General features: G+C 36.5%; 1 protein-coding gene and 2 long non-coding RNA genes across 3 annotated transcripts in view; 1 reads left to right on the forward strand and 2 right to left on the reverse strand.

Moving 5' to 3' along the window:
* Window positions 1-22,767, reverse strand: part of Zip48C (Zinc/iron regulated transporter-related protein 48C) — a 74,991-nt gene that overhangs the window by 24,034 nt on the left and 28,190 nt on the right. Inside the window, exon 5 of the mRNA XM_028172296.2 lies at window positions 11,019-11,117. Within this exon, the coding sequence (XP_028028097.2) occupies window positions 11,019-11,117 (99 nt within the window). The remainder of the gene's footprint in view (window positions 1-11,018; window positions 11,118-22,767) is intronic.
* LOC149502013 (uncharacterized) lies at window positions 7,569-8,409 on the forward strand. The gene is made up of 3 exons (XR_016323876.1): window positions 7,569-7,712; window positions 7,796-8,043; window positions 8,149-8,409. It is a non-coding gene; the product is annotated as an uncharacterized LOC149502013 (long non-coding RNA).
* LOC149502014 (uncharacterized) lies at window positions 8,557-10,140 on the reverse strand. Its single transcript, XR_016323877.1, has 3 exons — window positions 9,585-10,140; window positions 9,191-9,342; window positions 8,557-8,834 (listed from the first exon to the last, which is right to left on the reverse strand). It is a non-coding gene; the product is annotated as an uncharacterized LOC149502014 (long non-coding RNA).

Below are 22,767 nucleotides of genomic sequence, written 5' to 3' on the forward strand. Positions count from 1 at the left end.
TAAACACCGTCCGCTGCATCGAGCATCGGTTCTAGACACATCGACTCCGACGAGACCAACGCCATCGACGCTAACGGAGTCAGTCATCTCTCGCTCGAAACATTTGCAAACTTAAACGCATCACTTAATCACTTCAACGTACACGCAATATCTTGAAACATAAATGAAATTACAATTTGAATGTTGATGAATGACTCAAAACAAAAATACGCAGCAGTCAGAGATGTATTTATCGGACGATTAGCTTATAGGTAATTTAATTGAATAGGTCATCTAACGAATGAGGCACCTACATGGTGCGTTCATAGGCGTGACTTTGCTACGTCACTATGAGTCATGTGTGGTGAGAAACATTGACTAGACGCATTGTCTACAACAATGGATAACCACTACTTGATATGATTGTATTTAGACGCACAAAAAAAAAGTAGCCGTAGTCTTAAAATAATTATAATTATTGTTACTTGATTTTCTAAAGAACAACATATTTACTATCTGATGGGCTTTTAGTATGATGGGCTTAGGGGAGAATAAAAACTTAATAAGAAGACCAAGCAAAAGCACGAAACATCAATGAAAGGACTCGATTGATGAATACGAAATGACGAATTTAAAAACCACATAACAATTACACTACTTCCAGAATTGGAGTCTATGTCCAAGCACTACTTGGGTAGAACACTGTTGGCTCAAACGTATCTATTTATGTAAATACAGTGTGTAATTCGATGTCTAACTAGAGCGAAACATGTTCCAATGTAGAAACGACTCAGTAACATTAAGAATGCACGAAATGTTGAACAACATTGAGAGAGAGAGAGAGCAAAGAACTCTAGATATTGTTGTAAATAGCTTTTCTGTTCAATAAAAAAAGCCAGCCAATACGACTAGCAGAATACATAAAAAAGACAGGGGCGCACTAGGTAAAGGCCGCTTTCAATCGGTCACTGTTAATGAATGGGGGATGCAGCTGCATTAGTGCTGGATTTCCTAAGCAAGATTGTTTTATGAGATTACTTCTAACTATATGACCACACGTCTATATTCAATATTTCTTCTATGTTCTACAAAGTTAACGTTGTTGAAATGCTTCGACTTAGGTAATATTCTCCTTTCTGATATTGCTGATGATGATGATCAAAGACGACAGCAGGGTGTGCTTGTTTACCTTGAAAGGCAATGAAAAAAAGTAAAAATCTCGAAGATTTCGGTGGGCTTTGTAAGCCTAACGACTTATGGGTGATTTCAATAACGGTTCTTTATTGGTGGTAGGGCCTCTTGTGAGTCCGCACGGGTAAGTAACACCACCCTGCCTATTTCTGCCGTGAAGCAGTGATGCGTGTCGGTTTGAAGGGCGGGGCAGCCGTTGTAACTATACTGAGACCTTAGAACTTATATCTCAAGGTGGGTGGCGCATTTACGTTGTAGATATCTATGGACTTATTTTTTTTTCGGGCCGGGGGCCGAACCTCCTACGAGGTACCCGCGCCTAGGGGGCACGCGGGGTTTGTGAGACTCAACGATCTGCAGGTGTTCTAGTAACCACTTAACACCAGGTGGGCTGTGAAATCGTCCACCCATCTAAGCAATAAAAATAAATAAATAAACTGAAGCATATTGCAATGACAATTCTCCCTTTCAATGACATTTACTTCAGCACTTTACAAACCGTAATCCGTGGTGAAATGGTCTCTGGATTAGTACCGAAATGGGTATGCGAAAGAGGGCAACAGTTTACCGTTGCTGATTGGACGACTGTACCATGATTTTGATGATATTGATGGTGCCGATAGCAAAGTGTTGACGACATATTTACACACTACAGAAAAATCAGAGGATAATGTCATAGTTGACTCAAATCTATAACATTTTTTATTACTTTTTAACATATTATTTATTATTACACATTATTGATCCACCTAATATTGGGAATAAGAATCTGCACTCGCTGCGTTACTGATAAATTTAAATGGCTGAAGAACTAATGTCGTAGAAGCGGGAAAACTGGAAAAGCCACTTGCGAATTGAAAAGTACTGTAATCATCATATTCACAAACAAAAAGTCTACGTACGTAGTCTTGTGATCGGTATATCTCGTAAGGAAGCCTTTCCGCATACATGGATTTATAATTTACGTTAATTCCATCAAAATTAAAAGTACTATCAAAGTTAAGCAAAGCAGATGCTTTCAACTTAATCTTAATTATTTTCAAACTTAATTATTTTTCGACGACTTCCGACCCGAGATAATCAACCACTACTCAGACTTGTGAATTTTAATAAACGTATGGACTTGGGTACATTTTAAATTTTTGTTGAGATATGCTGGTTATACAACCCTTCAGATCGAAAAAAAAAAACAGAAATAGAGAAAATAGATATCCATGCAGAATCGCAAAGGGGACACTCCATTTTTTTTTAGATATTTCTGGTTTCATCATTACACAAGACTTAATTTTTATGTTGCTAGCGAATTTGTTGTATGTGCGTATCAAAGGATTTGAACCTCTGTATTGCTGAATTGCTCGATGATATAATGAGTAAACGGTTTAAAACTACAACAACGCTAGTTATTCGTATTTACTGTTTATATTTGTTATACGATGTTCCCTATCTTTAATGAGTTCCGTACATGAATCGGAAAAACAAAATTACCCGTTATTTAATGTTGTCTTAATGTATTTGGGAAAAGGCCCGAATGATACATTTTGGGCCGGGGTTTTGGTTACAATGTAATTGTTAATTCTAGTAATGTGCTATGCGAACTTCTAATCAGTGGACTGCGTTAGTCCTACTATGATGACCCATGTTGCTCCACTCGAGACCAGTGTCGTAGAGTTCGGGCGTTTCATTCCTCGGTAACGCAATAAAGCCAAATTGCATTTTCTGTCTTAGACCCTTTCAACGGTTCCCTATATGAAATTGGGGTACCCGAAACACGAATCTGAAATGGGTAACTTTCCACCTGGTTCCGACTCGCTATCGCAAGGTTAGTGTAGAAAGAGAATATCTCTCTTACGCTCCGCTGCCTCCTAAGATAAGATGGAGTAACTTCGTCGTCGACTTCATTCCGATACAATGCAGACACTTACCAAAGCAACCGAGCCCAGTAAGCAGTTGCGTTGCACTGATCAGTGGCCGGGACCACAATTTCAACACAGCCCGCTCAGATCGGATGCACAGCATCTTGATCCCGAAGGTCTTTGTCAATTATCACAGTAGATTTTTTTTTTTTTTATTGCCCTTGTAGGCATACGAACATACGGCCCACCTGATGGTGAGTGGTTACCGTCGCCCATGGACTTCAGCAATGCCAAATACTTCAGAATACCACGTAAGCGCGATAAATTTTGTGAGTTTCATTTTTAATTACTGTGCTATTCCACAATCATCAAAATCGTTCGTGAATACACGATATGTCCGTATTTATTTTGATAAAATTGATTCGAATCTTGGTATATAGTCGCATCGGTTTACGAGTACTATGAGAATTTTATTCTTAAAATCGGGGCTGTTTAAGCCATAGCTCGCGTCCCATAGTTAGTCGACAAAAACGTATATAAATAACGTGTCTACCTAGTCTTGCCATAAATACTGAGACAAAGGAAAAAAAAAATTCTATTGTAAATAACATTTATTACTTTTACAGTGTGTTAGTTTAATACATAAATATAAAACAACTTAAAGTATAAAAAGCTTATTCGAAGTGGTCTCCATTGGCTGCAATACAGTCCTTCAAACGTTGAGGCTATAGATCAATTATTATTATCAATAGAAGCACGCACTCTTTCCATGTGAAAATTTTTCACTGCCAATCGTACGTATTGTTTTAAGGACTCCAAATTATCATGGCGTTTAGAACAAGCAGTACTCTCTAAAACTGACCACAAATCATAATCCAGCGGATTAAGATCGGGACTAGACGACAGCCAGTCTTCAGCTCTGATGAAGTCCGAAACGTTCGTTTCCAACCAAGACTGCGCAGACCGAGCTTTACGACCTGGCGCCGAGTCTTGCTGGAAGGACCATTCTTGATTATTGAACATGGTGTTGTTAAGGGGCTTCACTACCTTCTCAAGAATGGTATCTTGATACACTTGTGCCGATGTTTTGATACCTTTTTCACAAAAGTATGGCTCATTCACTCCTTCATAGCTAATACCCCACCAAACCATCACTGAAGTCGGATAGTGCCCACGTTGCACTCTGTCGACTAATTGGGAAGCTTCCTTAGAGCTTTGATATGATTTGATAAATACGGTCATTTTGTTTGTTAAAATGTTACTCAATTATAAACATTTTCTCATCCGTAAACTAAAATTTTCTATGACCTCCCTTTGCGTACCGCTTCAGTAGTTGTTTCGATTTTACCACCCTATTCTCTTTTAAATTATCAGTTAAGAAACGACCGGTACGTCTTCTATAGGCTGCAAGTCTTAAGTCATCTTTTAAAATACGCGACATGGTTCTAGGTGCTATCTTCATCTTCCGAGATAAAATCTTTTGCTTTCGGACAGGATTTCTTCGAATTCTTTCCCTTACTGCTTTGACCACCTTTTTCGTACGAACATTACGTGGACGGCCAGATCTTTTTCTGTCACAAACAGAGGAGGTCTCATTGCACCTATTAATAGCCCGGTACACAAACATTTTACTAATACCAAGCTTAAGGAGAGTTTTAAAAATTGCATTTGGCTCCATACCTACTTTGTGTAATGCAATCACAGCGATTCGGTTCTCTTTATCACCCCACTCAATCTTAATATCGCCAAATACTGTACAATGGTTTGGCGCCAAAATGAGAAAACTCAATGAGCAATCATATAAAAATGACAGATTCCAAATTCAAATGTAGTATTTTGTTTGTTTTTAATTGTAACAGTATTTATGGCCAGACTAAGTAATCAAGAGAACACTGATTTTTTTATATTTATTATAATAGACATTATAACAAAGGAATTGAATTTTGGCACATGCTTTGATGTGACGTTGTTTGACGACGGTTCGACGTCTTTGGGTTTTGGTAACAGAACCAGATGGTTCATAGGCTTTCCGGCCCAAAAACTAGTACAATAAAATAATATTTATTCCTTTTTATTACTATTATTTTACAAAACCATTAAGTTTGTACAAAAACATGCAATTGATAATGTAATTGGTAAACTGAGATAAGATTTATTAGGTACGTAAATTGACGAGCGCGGATCTGCCGACTTCAATTTTACCAAATCTTTACTTTGACTTTAAAAACTCATAGTCATTTATGGTAGCGGTCAGGGAACTTTTTTAATTATTACCTCAAAGTATTTTTGTGTAAGTTGATATTACCTCATGGCGAAGAACAAAAAAAAACCAAATCGCTTCTTTTTAGTATCTTTCATTTTATATTCCCATGATAATTTTGAAAAGAAAACAATAACAAAAAATTTAACGATTCTAAAGAAGTTTTCACTTCAATATATATTTTTTACTCACAAAAGTTTCATTTTTACCCCCCTAAATTTCATTTTACCCCATTTGGGGCAATTTACCCCGGTTCCCCGACCGCTGATTTATGGTGTTGCAATAGTACGAGTTATTTCCGTCGTGCATATTTTCTCATGTAAAGGGAAAGACAAGTAGTTGGGTTAGAATGCAGGGCGTTCGGTGAGTGCTCCCCTTCACCTCGGAGTTTTTATTCGAACGCATTCTTTTGTTTTTCATTTCACTAAGACCATTACAAAACCGATATACATTAATCAGATAGAGGGCAATATCAAGTCTATCACTGAATAAATGGACGCGCCCTAACGAAGATGGACTTCATGTTCAAATATCAAGTCTATCACTGAATAAATGGACGCGCCCTAACGAAGATGGACTTCATGTTCATGTTTGAATTATGACAAAATATACAAATTTCATTCTAAAAATTTACTTTAAATTCGTCTAAGCTTTGTACACTTTAGATGATTTATATGAAATCTAGAATGTTTGAACATTTCCATAAACGGTAAGTCAGTTCATTAGATCCGCGCGCTACGCTGGCGCCAAGTCTAGCCTACAGTTCCCGGAACAGCAAGCAATGCGACCGTTTGCGAATTTTACTTACTCGGTACCATTGATATAATATTCACGTTCCGTTCGTTTAGGATATAAAGTATTTAATTATTCATTTTGTGTGTTTTTTTTTATTGCTTAGATGGGTTGGACGAGCTCACAGCCCACCTGGTGTTAAGTGGTTACTGGACCCCATAGACATCCAAAACGTAAATGCGCAATCCACCTTGAGATATAAGTTCTAAGGTCTCAGTATAGTTACAACGGCTGCCCTACCATTCAAACCGAAACGCATTACTGCTTCACGGCAGAAATAGGCAAGGCGGTGGTACCCACCCGCGCGGACTCACGAGAGGTCCTACCATCAGTGTTTGTAAGTTTGCATACCGATTTTCGTTGTTTTGATGTTTTAATCAGAATACGTTTCTTTGTCTTTAGAACGCTAAGGGCGATATAATATATTGATTTGTAGAAATATTATGGTATCTGCATATCGGAGCGATTCGGTTCGGTAACATTCGTTAAATGAATTAGCCTGCAGAGGAATGGGGTCGGTCAGTCTGGGTACGTTGGCATCCGGCCTAACGACGAGCGCGGGCGCATTCTCTAGTAGCGCGAGCCACGATCTGCTCACAGTTTATGGCATTTAGAGAATCGCAATTCCTTTTGTAAAGTTTCGTGAACAACACGCGCTTTCCATATTTACAACATTCAAACGTATCAGTTGTTCTAAAAAAAAAATATTTTAAATATAATATACATGTTTTACGAATATTATAGATAGCTCTCGACGAGCGATCGAATCTTGTATTTGTCAAAATTACAAATCACATTAGATTCGATAATGAAAACACTATTATTTTAATAATTATTATAGCAATAAATTTATAGACTGATTAAAGTCTAGACCTTTTTTTTTTATTGCTTAGATGGCTGGACGAGCTCACAGCCCACCTGGTGTTAAGTGGTTACTGGAGCCCATAGACATCTACAACGTAAATGCGCCACCTTGAGATATAAGTTCTAAGATCTCAGTATAGTTACAACGGCTGCTCCACCCTTCAAACCGAAACGCATTACTGCTTCACGGCAGAAATAGGCAGGGTGGTGGTACCTATCCGTGCAGACTTACGGCCGTTTTCAATAACGTATCTGAGTTTTCGGATAGATAGCTATCTCCGAATATCAGCAAGAGCGTATCTATCCTTAGTTTGCGTTTCACAATCACGGATAAGTGCTATCTCTCTTTAACCAACAGTAGATAGCTTCTTCCCTCCGATTTATCCGAGCCTCTTGATACGTTTCGTTCTACTACAAATACGAAACAACATCAGGATCAAGACTTATTTTATTTTATTCTAAATTATAACTATAATTTACCCAGCATATTGGAGACTATCATAAACACATTTGTTTATAACAAAAAGTAATAAAAACATATGTAGATTTTTTTAAATTGGACGTATTGCTATTTTTATCCTAGTCGAAATTATGAAACGAAACGTTTTGACAGTCCGTTTGCCAATAAGCAGTGATCAGTTTCTTTTGTTTGTTTTTCTATTGTTTACCTACTATATTAGATGATGACTTACCTCCAAAACGCTTTAAAACTTTCGTTTATAATTCTAAATGTGTTTATAATTAAAGAGCTACAGTGAAATAAAATGAATTCTGTAAGTATCTATGAACTACATTGATAATAATAATTTTACTTTGAAAACTTTGAGTTCAAGTTTAGAAAATATATCTTTTTCAGTCAAGAAAGGCAGCACCCATGACAAAAGATGAGACGATGATTCTAGCAGAACTTGTGGCGGCGAAAAAACATTTCAATAATAAGGCAACAAATGCCACAAACAATAAATTGAAGGAGCAGGCTTGGCAAACCCTTGTAAATGATTTTAATTCGTCGATTCGTCGTTTCCCACGAACTCCATCGCAGCTTCGACTAAAATGGGAAAACTTAAAGAACGCTACGGCAACATAAGAAACAACCTTAGTAAGGTTAGTATAATTAGTTGATTGTTTGTCTCTAATAACACATTGATAAACATGATTTTTTTCTTCAGGTTGCCGTAGTATTTGAAATAATTATGCTCTTTGTTACAGGCTGGAGGTGGTAAGGATTGCAGATGAAATTTTGGATAAAGCATGCACATTGTTGTAGGTCACATATAATATTTTTAACACTTTTACAGCCAAGCGGAAACAAGATGGAAGAAAAGAAATGCAAGGCTAGCATAGGGACAATGCATTAGCAGAATATCTAATAGCAAAAAAGAGACTTGACTTGGAAAATAAAGAAAAGGAGATTGTTGTAGCAAAAGTTAAGTTAGATTTAGATAATTTAAAAAATTAAAAATTACTTAAAAGGATTATTAAATTTCATAAATTAAGTAGGCAATAATAATTTTATGTTAGATAGTTTTTTAAGTATATGTACAAATTCTAAATTAAATATCTTGCATGTATTAACTACCATGTAATTATCATTTTGGAAAATAAAAAATAGTCAAATTATCTTTGGAGTTTATTTTATAAATTATCTTTGGAAGCAATTATTTACAAGTACATGGTTGTATTTCAGATGTAAGTTTTGAAAAATTGTTACGAACAATTATATTATTTTCCTGTAATGTATCTGCGACTGAAATTTCTGATTCTAATTCTTCTAAATTCATACTTCTGACGATATTATGCAGCATGGCAGCTATAATAACAGCTTGCATATTTTCTAGTTTTAATCTACTTTTCAATGATATACAGGGAGTCTTCTTTTACAAACACCAATGCATCTGAAAATTATACATTATTCGCTTAAATTATTTTACAATACAGTATAACAAGCTCTTAACTAAAAAAAAATATTACCTCTCTATAGTATTTCTTGTTTTAATATGTGATTCATTTTAAATCGTTCCGATTGAGTATGTGGATTAATTAATTACGTTAAAAGATAGGGTTGTGGGGATAGCCTCTATCGGCAAGCAAATAGCAATTTCCAAGTCCACCTTGTTATCAATGTTCTCTTGATATGTAGATAATTTATTATAATAGTGTCATATTAAATTCATATAAACACCTAAATATATAATATAAATAAATAAAAATATAATAATAATATAAGTAAGGTAATATAAATAAGAAATACCTTTTCAATCGGAATGGTTAATTATAGTTGTATCATGAGTAGACCCAGGCCATCAAGCAACAACATTTTGAAACATCAATGATGCATTGCACACAAATTACACATTCAAAATACTCTTTTTCTATTTCTAAATTCCTCTCCTATATTTGAATCTGTAACACAAATATAAAATGTAGAGGTATCAGTGTGTAATAAGAATGAAGGTAAATAGCCTACCAGGTTATTGTATTAGTATATGAATGTCATTTAGGGCACCATGGGAATCCAGCAGTATTATAGAATTCCTGTTGAGTGTGATTTTGTAACACAACAAAAATTAGGTATAATTTTGCTATTGCTATAAACAAATATAAGTTGTAATAACGAGTACTTTTATGGTTAAAATTTATCTTACCTTTTTGACGTTACACTCAAATATGGTCTCATTAAATTAATCAATTCATTCACAACACCTTTGCTCAGAAATCTATAGTCAAATTCGTAATTATTGATCTTCGCCATGTAATTCAGACGATCTTTATTTTCCTAACCATATGATATCGGCCTCACTATCACTATCTGCATCACAATCCATTATCATTTGAAATAATTCCATATCACTATCATCACTGCTACAATATGCCAATATGAAGAGAAACAATTATTAAATTATAGCGATTTACTTTCGAAAGATAAACATGTAACCGGCCGATTTTGACAGATAAGCGAATGCCCATACTAGAGATAGCGCCGCCTACCGGAGAGTTACTTAAAACTCATATTGAAACGGAAGTAAGCACGATTTGTATGAGCGTTCTATCTTTAGCAGGCTATCCGTCCTCCCGACGATGGATAGATAAATCCGATAGGAACTGCTGCCCGTCGATAGGTTATTGGAACGTAAATAAGGACAAAAATATAGATTTGTCTATCTTTAGTAACCGAAACTAGGGATAGATAGGTTATTGAAAACGGCCGTTACAAGAGGTCCTGCCACCAGTAAGACTGTGTCGAACATATAGTATAAGGAAACGGTGACATATCACAGTGAAATAAATTCATACAAACGATAAAAAATTAGCGTCAGAATGTAATTGTTCTGAACGTTTGCGAATACCGATACACGCGTACGGGTCGGCAATAACGTTAATTTGAAAGTACTTCAAACTATTTGCGGAACACAATCATGAAGATTACGAGAGAATCGAATGTTAATTAACACGCGTGAAGCCTAAACGAACGGTTTACGCGTCAAAACCGCAAGTGATACATTTTTGCACGGCTCGCGTTATGTGCGAAAAATGCTTTTAGTTTATTACTCAAATATAATGTTGCTAATGCTGTCGGTATGTGTAGGTGCGTTACTATAACAAATAATAAATTTCGCAAGTGTACGAGATATCTAAACATAATTATATTTAATGAGAATAAAAATGATAGTATTTATGTTCATTTTACATGAAAACAATGAAATTTTTTAGAAATTAATCCATTTATTATTTTCAAATGTAATCTCTTGCGTGTATATAGCGTTAATTATCGCTACATTTTGTTGTCTTATAGTATATCGTAGACAAAAGAAAACGAATCAAAATTCGCGTAATCACTAGCAGGCAAGGGCTCGTCCACTACCATGCCTGATTCTGCCGAAAGTGAGACGACTTAGAAACATGAAGATTTCGACCTCATGTCTCAAGATGGGTTGCGAGATCTACGGGCTCCAGTAACCACTCAAAACCAAGTGGACAGGGAGCTCGTTCACTTAATTATGAAATAAAAGCATAAAATTGAGTTTTTCTTTTTGAAAATCCAAGCGTTTGAAAGTAAGGTACAGATATGAAAGACTTACCAAAACGCTCTCCATACAGAAAAGCCGGCAGCTTGCAGAGGCAAACTTACTGCTAGCCCCTCGGGAAAGTTCTGTATCCCGATGCCCAAAGCCAAGTTCCTGTTAACAAAATATGATATGATTTTAATGATCAATAATTTAATTGCCCAAGTATGGTTTTAAAAGGTAGGGTGATATTTGTGCAATTGAAACTTCAATCATGCCAATCAGGTTAGCGAGCGCATCGTTCTGTGTAGCTTCTCAATGCCAATCAATTAGTGCAACCAGAACCTAGTCTTGTCTACTAAAATAAATTTATTTCTCTATTAGCTCGAACAGAATACCTACCTACGCTATCCGCGGCTTTCAACTGTGCGATTTTTCGTACATAAATTGATTTAATACGTCCGAACATCATTAATATCATATCAGTAATCGTGGCCTAAAGGATAAGACGTCCGGTGCATTCGTATGTAGCGATGCACCGGTGTTCGAATCCCGCAGGCGGGTACAAATTTTTCTAATGAAATACGTACTTGACAAATGTTCACGATTGACTTCCGCAGTGAAGGAATAATATCGTGTAATAAAAATGAAACCCGCAAAATTATAATTTGCGTAATTATTGGTGGTAGGACCTCTTGTGAGTCCGCACGGGTAGGTACCACGACCCTGCCTATTTCTGCCGTGAAGCAGTAATGCGTTTCGGTTTGAAGGGTGGGAAAGTCGTTATAACTATACTGAGAGTACTGAGACCATAGAACTTATATCTCAAGGTGGCGCATTTACGTTGTAGATGTCTATGGGCTCCAGTAACCACTTAACATAAGGTGGGCTGTGAGCTCGTCAACCCATTTAAGCAAAAAAAAAAAAATCATTTGATTTACATCGACGGAATCCCTTTGTATGCGTCTGTAGTTTAATCGTAAGATATTACAATACTATTCCATCCCAGTTGAGTTTGGATTCAATCAATGTCCACTAAGTACATCGAAACAACAAAAATGACAATAACAGCGCCGAGTATCTTGAATAACGAGTTGTCCCCGTTGGTAATCACAAATAAAAAACACGATGACCGTTTGTAACTAATCTTTGGACTGATTTTAATTACGCCGATGAGTTTCTTGATGTACCTACTCTGTGTGACATCACGAGAGTTTCAAGACGTGACATCATCGACTAAAGGCACAAAGACATCGACTGCCGAAACTGTGTTTTAACACGAGCTTGTTAACTCCGATTTCGAGCAAATTCCTGTTGTGGATTCGTCGGAAGAGCTTTTTTTTTGTAAGATCTACCGACCTAACAATCTACATGTATACTGTTATTTAAGTGGGTTTTTCATGAAAAAAAAAACATTTTCTGGGCTAGCATGATCTCTAACAGAATCTACGAATTGTGGTCTGATAAGGTATGTTTTTTAATGTAATTGATCAGATGAGCTCTCAGCCCATTTTGTTTTAAGAATTGTAGAAGACTGTATGTCGTATATAATCCAAAGCCCATACAAAAAGACGATAACCAATTTGAACAAATTACTAATTTTTTTGGTGGCCTTGTGAACAATCACTGCCCACCTTATTTCAAATAGTTACTGGAGCCTATAGAGAACACAAAGAGCATCCCGCAACCAACCCACCTGTAGACATTAGGTTTAAATATCATTTGTGTAGTAAAAAGGCTGTTCTATCTTTCAAATTAGAACGCATTACCGATTCGCAATAGAAAGACGCCCTCCCATCTTTTGTTTTTTTCTCATAATTTCAAAATGAGACATGGATTCGTACAACGTATAGTGATCTCTCATGTGAATGATAATTATCGTCAAAATAAAAAGAAAGCAAGAGAAAATGATTCAAACTTGTTTGTAAAATCTGAAAATAGATTTCGCAGATATCATGAATACAGGCAACGACTTATTCTTACTGTATTTTCCGAGGAGTTTTACGAGTTTTAGACGCAGACAATTCAGTTCGAAATCGTAACCTAAGAATAGTTCCGCTGTGTTATAATCACGTTTGAAGCTGATTTATCAATTAAATATCAAAATATATGCTATTAAAGTGTTGTATTCGGTTTTCGCGGATTTTTTTATATATTTTTAGTATTTATAATTTATTTATTACGTAATAAAAACGCGAGGTTTAACCGTGAAAGCAATAATAAGGTCTGCGATTCGTGAAAACCGAAGAAAATAGTATTTTTAACTTAGATGGGTGGGCATAGGGCCTCACTGCTCAAAAGATGTTAAATATTTGCCAGACACCACAATATGAATGCCATAGCCCAACTTGAAACACTAAGTGGAAGCCTTAGATGTAACGGCTACCCTGTTATTTAGACTGGAATGCATCAGAACTAGACAAGATCTTGCTGAGTCAAACCCATGATATAACAAGAAAAAGACAATACATATATTGGTGCGAGCAAACATAGTGTTTCCTCTGTCCTAGTTTACATAATTATTATACTTTCATATCATATCATCATACCATCATACTGTTTGTTATTATTATTTGTTTTGTTTTACATACTTACTGGACCTCTTATGAGTCGCACACGGGTAGGTACCACCACTCCGCCTATTTTCTGCCGTGAAGCAGTCATTCGGTTTGAAAGGTGTTCAGTCGTTGTAACTATACTGAAACCTTATAACTTATATTTCAAGGTAGGTGGCGCATTTACGTTGTAGATGTCTATGGGCTCCAGTAACCACTTAACACCAGGTAGGCTGTGAGCTCGTCCACCCAACTAAGCAATAAAACTAAAAACTTTTTTTATATTATATGTATCTATTGTAATTTAATTTTGATTTGAATGTACATATATGTGAATTGATAGATAACTGTTATCTGTTAAATATTATAAATACATTGAATTGAATAATCATAGTCCTTCATGCCGAAATAGTTCAACTCGAACATTTCAATTTTCATTCCGTCTTGACACATAGTAGCAAACGTGAAAAGTCGGTATTTAAATGGCACATTGTGACATATACAAGTAGTAACGGATGTATAGTGGCATTGGCGCATTCCTCACAAAGACGGACTCCCCCCGCGCTGCACCTGCGACCCTCGCAACGGCCCGCTCTAGGAATGCGTCTAACTGTATAACGCACAGCCTCCGTCACCGTTAAACCGAACTGTTCCTACGGTGCATCCACAGCACATACCGCTCCCAATGATACATTGTCTAAAACTATGGACTACACCCTATTGTTTGTTTGTTGGACATTAAGTTCGACATTAAATCACTCTTGTAGTCTCGTTAAATGCTGTTTGCGAAACTCAAACGATATTAAATTTGATAATGTTGATGCGGCTTGGCTCTGCCCCTGGCATTGCTAACGTCCATGAGCGATGGTGACCACTTACCATCAGGTGGGCCGTATGCTCGTCTGCCTACAAAAGCAATTAAAAAAAAAATGTGTTTTTTTTTCTACCTAAGCTGATAAGGCTTGAGAGGCTATTTCAGCGTAACCTTAATTAGTAGGGGAACCCACGGGGCTCAAAGCGGAGTGATGCTAACACTGACCCTAGCAAGAGCAGTGCTTCGTGAAATCTACCACCGGATCGGAAACGCGACCCACTGAGAAGATCCGGCGAGAAACTCAGTGGGCTAATGTTTTGTAGGTGCTGTCATTTTACTTATTCGTTCGAGTTTGAAGGGTGAGTGGCGACATTCACGTTAAGATATCTATAGGTTACCACTTAAAGCCAGATGGGTTGCTCGATCACCCATGGTTGGAATAAAATAAAAAAATTGGCGCAATGCATTAGGAACGTAATTTGATAAAGGAATGTAAATCGTATTCTGTGCGGCATAAAGCAATTTAATAATAAACCGGGTACATCGGCTGTTGGTAATACTGGTGCTCGACTCAATTGATCGGCGGTGGTTTGTCAGCGCATGCGGAGCGTCCGACCAGCTTTCACCGGGCCTCAGAGCCTCCGCGCCGCCATACATGTTTATTAAGTTAACCATTTTAACAGGAATTGCCCGACGCTTCCGTTTACGTCTTATTAGTACTTTTAGTTGTCGTTGCGCTTTGAAGTCCCGTTCGTGTCACACAGAACGAAACCTTTTCAATAATATTATTCACCAACAATTCGTCTTCTCGCATTAAAACTGTATAATCTTAAAACTTATTAATTTTACAATAGAGTGTCTTAAAGGTTTGACATGTAATATTTTTATCTTCTATCTTCTATATACATATATAAAAATGAATTGCTGTTCGTTAGTCTCGTTAAAACTCGAGAACGGCTGGACCGATTTGACTAATTTTGGTCTTGAATTATTTGTGGAAGTCCAGAGAAGGTTTAAAAGGTAAAGATAAATATGAAAATGCTCGGAATTAAATAAATATTACAATTTTGTTTTTCCTTTGATGTGTCCCCCGTCGGACGGATTCCTTTTGTTTGTTTTAAGTTTATTTTCCATAAAAGTTTAGGTCTTTTATTTATCGATTGAGGCACTACGAAGTCTGCCGGGTCAGCTAGTATTTTTAATACTAATCATATTTGCAATATTTGAAAACATTTTTTTTTTTTTTTTTACCAGTTACATTATCTGTCTTTTAAAGTTAGATAAAATTATGTATTAATTTTCTTAATAGTAGTCAAAATATAGAGAAACTAAAAAAAAACAAATCCTAAAACTAAACTACGCTCTACTTAACAGTATTTATGATAAAAATACTGGTTATACCAAATTTTAATGTTTACTAATATTAACTAAATTTCGAATATTTTTGGAAATTGTACACTTTTAATGCGAAAAGGCGAATTGTTCAAACATGACTGTAATGTACAAAAAAAATATCTTATGTTTTATTTCGTTTTTGTTCAGAGTTCCAAGCTAACCGCATAATTTAGAGGTTCATTTTCTTTTTTTTAACTGATTACATCCCAATTGAAAATAATGTTTTTTCGTTGTACATCGGTTTTCAGTACAAGCTTCGGGTAGTCTTCTTTGATTTGTTCTTTATAATCGAGTGTTTCTGAAGGAAGGTAACGTTATTTTGATACCATACAAAATAGAAAGTTCGAGGAAAACTCAAGAGAACCTTTGTGTTTGTTATGTACCTGTGGGATGTGACTAGTATATACTTATAATGGCACATATTTGAAAAATAATATTAAGTAACATTCCGTAGAATAACGTTAGCGTCGCATTGTATAGGTATTATGGTATTATTTTCCATTCACCGTGTATGTACATACTAAAGAACTAGTTTCGTGATCGTTATCTCTTGATACTGACGGTCACTGAAAGTTTTCTTTTTTCCATAATTTTTTTTTTTTATATATTTTTTTATTGCTTAGATGGGTGGACGAGCTCACAGCCCACCTGGTGTTAAGTGGTTACTGGAGCCCATAGACATCCACAACGTAAATGCGCCACCCACCTTGAGATATATAAGTTCTATGCCAGTTATAAGAAAAATGTGCCCGGAAACGAAGACAAGAATGTTGTTAATTTAAAAAAAAAAAACACAAATCTTACAAAGCGCGCAATGTAACTCAATTGAAATTAGCGAGTCGGAGGTTCAGTAAGATGGAAACGCACGCCGGCCAACTAGAGGCTTAGGATTCACGTAATGTGAACATATAAAGGCAATTTTTTCCATAGTTTTTTCCTTTTTTTTTATTGCTTAGATGCGTGGACGACCTGGTGTTAAGTGGTTACTGGAGCCCATAGACATCCACTCACCTTGAGATATAAGTTCTAATATCTCAGTATAGTCACAACGGCTGCCCTACCCTTCAAAGCAAAACGCATTACTGCTTCACGGCAGAAATAGGCAGGGCGGTGGTACCTACCCGCGCGGACTCACAAGAGGTCCTACCACCAGTAAAAAAATCAAATTCAATGCAAAACCATTTTCAATGCAAAAGTTCAAAATGGATCATTTGACCCGTTATGGTATGTTTAGTGTTAAGCATGAAGAGGAGTGTCATTGAGCACACCAAAATCTACGACAAAATTTTCTTCATTAAATATACATAATGCAAATGAAATTATAGTCTAAGAGGTTGAAAAATGGAAATTATATTCGATCGCTGTATGTTTTCGATTTGATTTTTCATTACTTACCAAGAACGAAGAAATATAAACCGTTTATAAGAAGAGCCCGCTCGTTCGAATTTAGGTGCTTACTCTCCCTTAAACAGAATCCTTTGGGACTACAATAATGTCCACGGTAGCGCGGTCTCCGTCAATGTTCCTTCGGAGTTGTCCGATTGCGCTGAACTAATTTTAAGTGAAATAGATGTATTTTCTAATTGTCCCACAACTTACAGGAAAAATCTATCGCGAATCATTTCCCAATTAAATATAAATTAATCTTAAGTAATCAATCAAATGTAATCAAATCTTAGTTATATATTTTTTTTTATTTTTGTTGTTAATACACTGTCGATTGCACCTATAATTGAGGTGACATCTGCCATGAACTTTTGTCAATTGTTCAATGTTTTGTATTGATGATCACTTTGTTGGTGGTGCAACTTAATAAATAAATAAATTATTATAGGTATAGGTAAAAGAAAATTATTTTTTGAATCAAACTCACTTTTCGCGTACATGTGAAGAATGTATATAAATTTTAGATTATCGTTTTAGTAACAGCCTTCCCTAACTCCATTAAAGTTGAGAATATTGAACGACCTTAAAGAGGCCGTTTTTATGTAAAAATGTGAGCACTAAATATACTAAAATCAAATAAAAAACTGGTTTCCTAATATTTTATAAAAATAATATACAATTCGAATAATATTTTTACATTTCTACGTTTTGTTTTTTTCAATTCATATTTTAAATAACTACCTTCTTTAAGTTACAGGTTGAGTTGAGTGAACTTAGAATTAGGACTAGCTAAAAATAACTCTTAATTTTTGTAGCTAGTGTTAATACTGGTGTCTACCTGTCCACGGAAAATTTTCGACATATCGGGAGAAAAAAAAAACTTTTACTTTGACTCTTTGCATTTTTCAAAAGTCTGGTTTTATTGAGAATTCAGAACTCGGAAACAATAAGATAATACAATAGATTTGAAATAAAAATCAATTGATATATACACCATATAAAATGGGGTTATTTTCGTCTGAACTTGTCCTGTCAATTAGTTTTACGAAGAAGTCATGCGTTGTTTTATGAGGGCGGGCGGGATAACCGTTACACAACGCGATTGAACCGATTTCGAGCCATCAGATGATGAGTGACCGCATTCATAGCACCGGTAGGAGGACGATGAACTTGTATACCTATCAAGGACAACAAAAACAAAAGGCTGTGTGACGTCATCCTATAATCATCCCATGTCTTCCCGTGGGTGTCGTAAAAGGTGAGTAAGGAATTCATCAGAGAATAGGAAGCGGCTTTTTAAACTATTAGGTACATCACTGTATTGCATTGATATATTATTTCATTTATGTGATGGCATTGTTTCCAATAAAGTGTCTAGGAAATCGGGTAGCCAGACGGCTTAGTGAGTACTAAGTGAACCAGCAGAGCGTCAGTCCAGCGACTCGTAAATAAATATTAAAAAGTATGTAAAACATGTATGGTATTTTTTAACTTCAACCATAAATTCTTAATCTAGAATATTATTAAACATTCCCGTGGTGGTATGCGAGATTACTTTGAATTTTACTGTCGCATGTTTAGAGCGTTCTTGTGTAATCTATACAGTAAAAGCTGAATATATTATGCTCATTTATATTTAACATTCTAACTATTGCTATAGAACGGAAACGACCACGGCACGCAGTCTATTATGTCAAAGAACGGTTATAGAAAATATATAAGTGAACGGAGTAACACTGACTCCGGATACATCCGAATTCCAATTACATCACAGACGAGTCCATTTCACTTTTCGACCTACCCGGAAGTGAATTCCTAAGAATGAGCATACAGCGCGGTCAAATTCACAGCGGCGCAAGCGATAAAGCACCCTACGAGCCTCGGGATTAGAACCACCGATGCTAACCGAAACAGATATATTTGAAGGCACGCACGAAATATTGAAGCGGATGTGAACGTTTCGTTGCGTTATCCGAAAAGTGACTTAGTTATCGAGCGGTTAGAGTGTAAATCATTATGTTCGTCGGAGAGACGGTCGCGAAAGTGGCCGGCAACTTTCTCGGCTCGACGATGGGGGCACAAGAGGCAGCCACGCGGGGCCCTGCCGGCGGCCCATTGACGACACCGTGACCCACATACCGCAAGCAGCGCCATTCATGCCGCAGCCTCGCACTGCGCTGCGGCACTCACGCACAGGACTCGAATTTCGTATTAGCAGTCGTTAGTACCGTAACACCGGAATTTCCATCGACCACTTGCACAACTTCGACTCGGCCGTTGACGCAATCGGACCCATACTCTGTAGGCCGAGGCCGCTCAGCCATCTCTACACTTGTTCAATTAGATCCTTGTCGCACTTACATGCGCAATCGACCGCCTCGGTAAATATTTAAGGATGAAACGCGTAATAGTAATAAGAAAAAAATCCATAAGTTTCCTGTTCGCCATTAAAAACGAGCATTATCTGATGATGATTGCGCATTGAGCTAGGAGTGAAATGCATTGAGGCTTTTTTCAAATGGTATCAAAGTCACGTTAAATATCAATTCAGTATTATGGAAAAACAGAATTATTAAAATGCATCTAATGTGCATTTTTATAGCAAACTATTTTTGTACATACCTAATAAGAATATATTTTGTTCTGTACAGAATAGAGATTGCATTACCTATGCAATTGTTGCAATTTTAAAGGAAATCTGTCTTTTAATATCTTAATAAACAGTGAAGGAATCCATATCATACAAATGTTGAGCGTAACATTTTATCGAACAATAGATTTAGTTTAAACAAGAAGCTAGTGTACTATTTTTAGATATAATTGAAAGTCTATTGTTAAAAGATTGCTTACCGTTTCATTATTCTTTGGTTTGGAAATGGTTTCGCTTCATGATTGTATGAGAATACCATTGAATTTCTGAGGCTCCCTATGGCGTGAATCTCAAACATCTCATTACATTAAGAAAGCGATAAAAACTCAAAATAATTCCAATGTTGTACCAAGGTTGTAATACATTACATGTAAAATGACTTGTTCTTATACCTCCGAGTGCTATTACAAAAAAATACAGGCCAGACATTCGTAGTGACTATAGCGTAACTTACATGCGCAAGTATGTTTGTGTATGTATGTGCGTTTATTCACACATAGGTACATTTAGAATTTTAGTTAAAAAATTAATAAAACGCTACAGATAATCGGAACGTGTCTTCTATATACAAATTGATTGATTATTAAAATCGTTGGCTCGGAATACCGTTTTTCGCGCGTTTGGCACAAAACAAGTCCCTCTGGTTACCGCATTTACGGGGATACCAAATAGCTAACGGTCCTTCTTTGCCTACATTTGTATGTGCGGTGGTAGATGAATTGGCAATACGAGGTGGTTGCGCTTGGTAACGCAGTTGGAGACGGGAGGGGGGAGTGTGGCTGGCCGGTGGGGGACAGGGGCACCGGCTGCCAGACAGCGGGGCTCCGCTTGGGAGGCTACAGCAGCCTCTTGCATCGTATATTGCCCGCCGTCGCGACAGCTTACGCGAAGGCTGCTCCACTTTGATTAAAATTGCATATTAAGCAACGTTTACACGACAATTATTGGGAAAGACGTGCTAAACAGCTAAAGGAAACTCTCAACAATATTACTGAAGTGAATTGATTGATTACAATTTCGTATACATAACATTTACAATTTTCTACAATGCTTGCGTTTTAATTACAATCGATTACAGACAGTTGATTTCTCTGGGAATGACAGAAACATAGGCTACCAATTAATTAGAATATTGTACATGATTAATTATCTAGTCTATTCGACAGTGTTATTGAAGACGGTCTACAAAAGATAGTTAGAAGTTACGAATTTCACTTCATTCAATATTATCACTAGTAATCCTTACGTTTCTAGTCTAGCTATCGATTCCCATTACCGATTCATAACGCTGTGAGTCAAATCAAATTTCATGTTGCCCCGATATCATTTTTTTATTGCCTTTGTAGGCAGACGAGCATACGGCCCACCTGATGGTAAGTGGTCACCGTCGCTCATGGACGTCAGCAATGCCAGGGGCAGAGCCAAGCCGCTTCCTACCATTAAACAGACGGGACATTATCAAAAGACGGGATAAGGACAAGAAGAGAAAAAAATATTTTAATATACTTTATGTGTGCAGGTTTGTGTAGCATGACGTGCTGATACGTATTTTCTTTTTAGCTCGCTTCAGTTAAACGGTTGTTCATAGACTTGTCGCAATAAGGGTATCCGCACACCTCGAGGCACTGGGACGAGGTTTCGGTTGCTGTAATGATATATCGCTAATCCTATCTTGCTATATTGCTAACTCTATCTTGGCGTAAAGCGTAATTACTTGATTTAGAAATATGCGTCCTAATCACGATGCGAAGTAGTGGTGTAGCGATCACGTAAAACGGTTATCAGTTACGTTGCTTCGTTAATTAGTCAATAATATATTCGGTAATTAAAATACATTCGAATGAAATCATTAAATAGCTAGGCTATCGAAATTTGTCACTTGTTTTGTGTTGAACGAGTTTACACATTCGCGATTTCGTTTTTTGTTTTTTTTTTCCCTATACGGTTAATGCATAATTGTGCAGTCACAGGGGATTAGTTCTGTAGAATTACTAATCAAAGACGACTTATATAATATTTTGACAACAGAATGATGCACTCAACAAAACGGTAACACGTATGCCCTGAGCAACTTTATCTATATATATAAAAATGAATTGCTGTTCGTTAGTCTCGCTAAAATTCGAGAACGGCTGGACCGATTTGGCTAATTTTGGTCTTGAATTATTTGTGGAAGTCCAGAGAAGGTTTAAAACGTAGATAAATGAATGAAAATGCTCGGAATTAAATAAAAATAGCAATTTTGTTTTTCCTTTGATGTGTCCCTCCGTCGGACGGATTCCTTTTGTTTGTTTTAAGTTTATTTTATACAAAAGTTTAGGTCTCTTATTCTTATCGATTGAGGCACTACGAAGTCTGCCGGGTCAGCTAGTTATTAAATAAAACCGTTATTTTCGATATTGTGAGTCGGTTACATTATCTCAATTTCCGATAGAATTTGTCCTGTTACGTCATGGGTTTATGGATGAAACGTTTTATCCTTGTACAGGACAAAAGTAACTGAAAAGCCGACAATAAAATACATGAACTCATTAGAACGTAACTAATGTCGTAATCAGTGAAGAACAAAACGTATTTAATTATTAACCAGTGAAACTCGATCAAGCTTCGTTGTGACCATCATTGGGCGTCGCTAAATACATATATGTTCTCGTTAATTAAGACCACTTGCGCGCCATCTCGCGGGCTTTGTTTCCACGGCGGAAACGTCACCTAGATCATAAACAGTACATAAATACCTTTCAACTAAAACCGATAAACGACGCGCGAATGCACACAACAAAATTTATTACAGAATGTTATACAAAATATTATTATGTGTGCATTTTTGTGTGTGTAATGAAAACAGCATCGTCAAGACGATACAAATAAAAAGTCCGACAATTATAAGCGACGAAAAACGACTTGTTTTAATGTTTATTTCATCGAGAGGTATGTCAAGAACGTCCGGAATGCAGTATCTATTGAATGAACGGGGCAATTAATAATCGACATTTGAAAGCGTAAAAGATTACACAAGAGCCG

This window comes from Bombyx mandarina, chromosome 11 (genome assembly GCF_030267445.1).
Source record: "Bombyx mandarina strain Sakado chromosome 11, ASM3026744v2".
Lineage (NCBI taxonomy): Eukaryota > Metazoa > Arthropoda > Insecta > Lepidoptera > Bombycidae > Bombyx > Bombyx mandarina.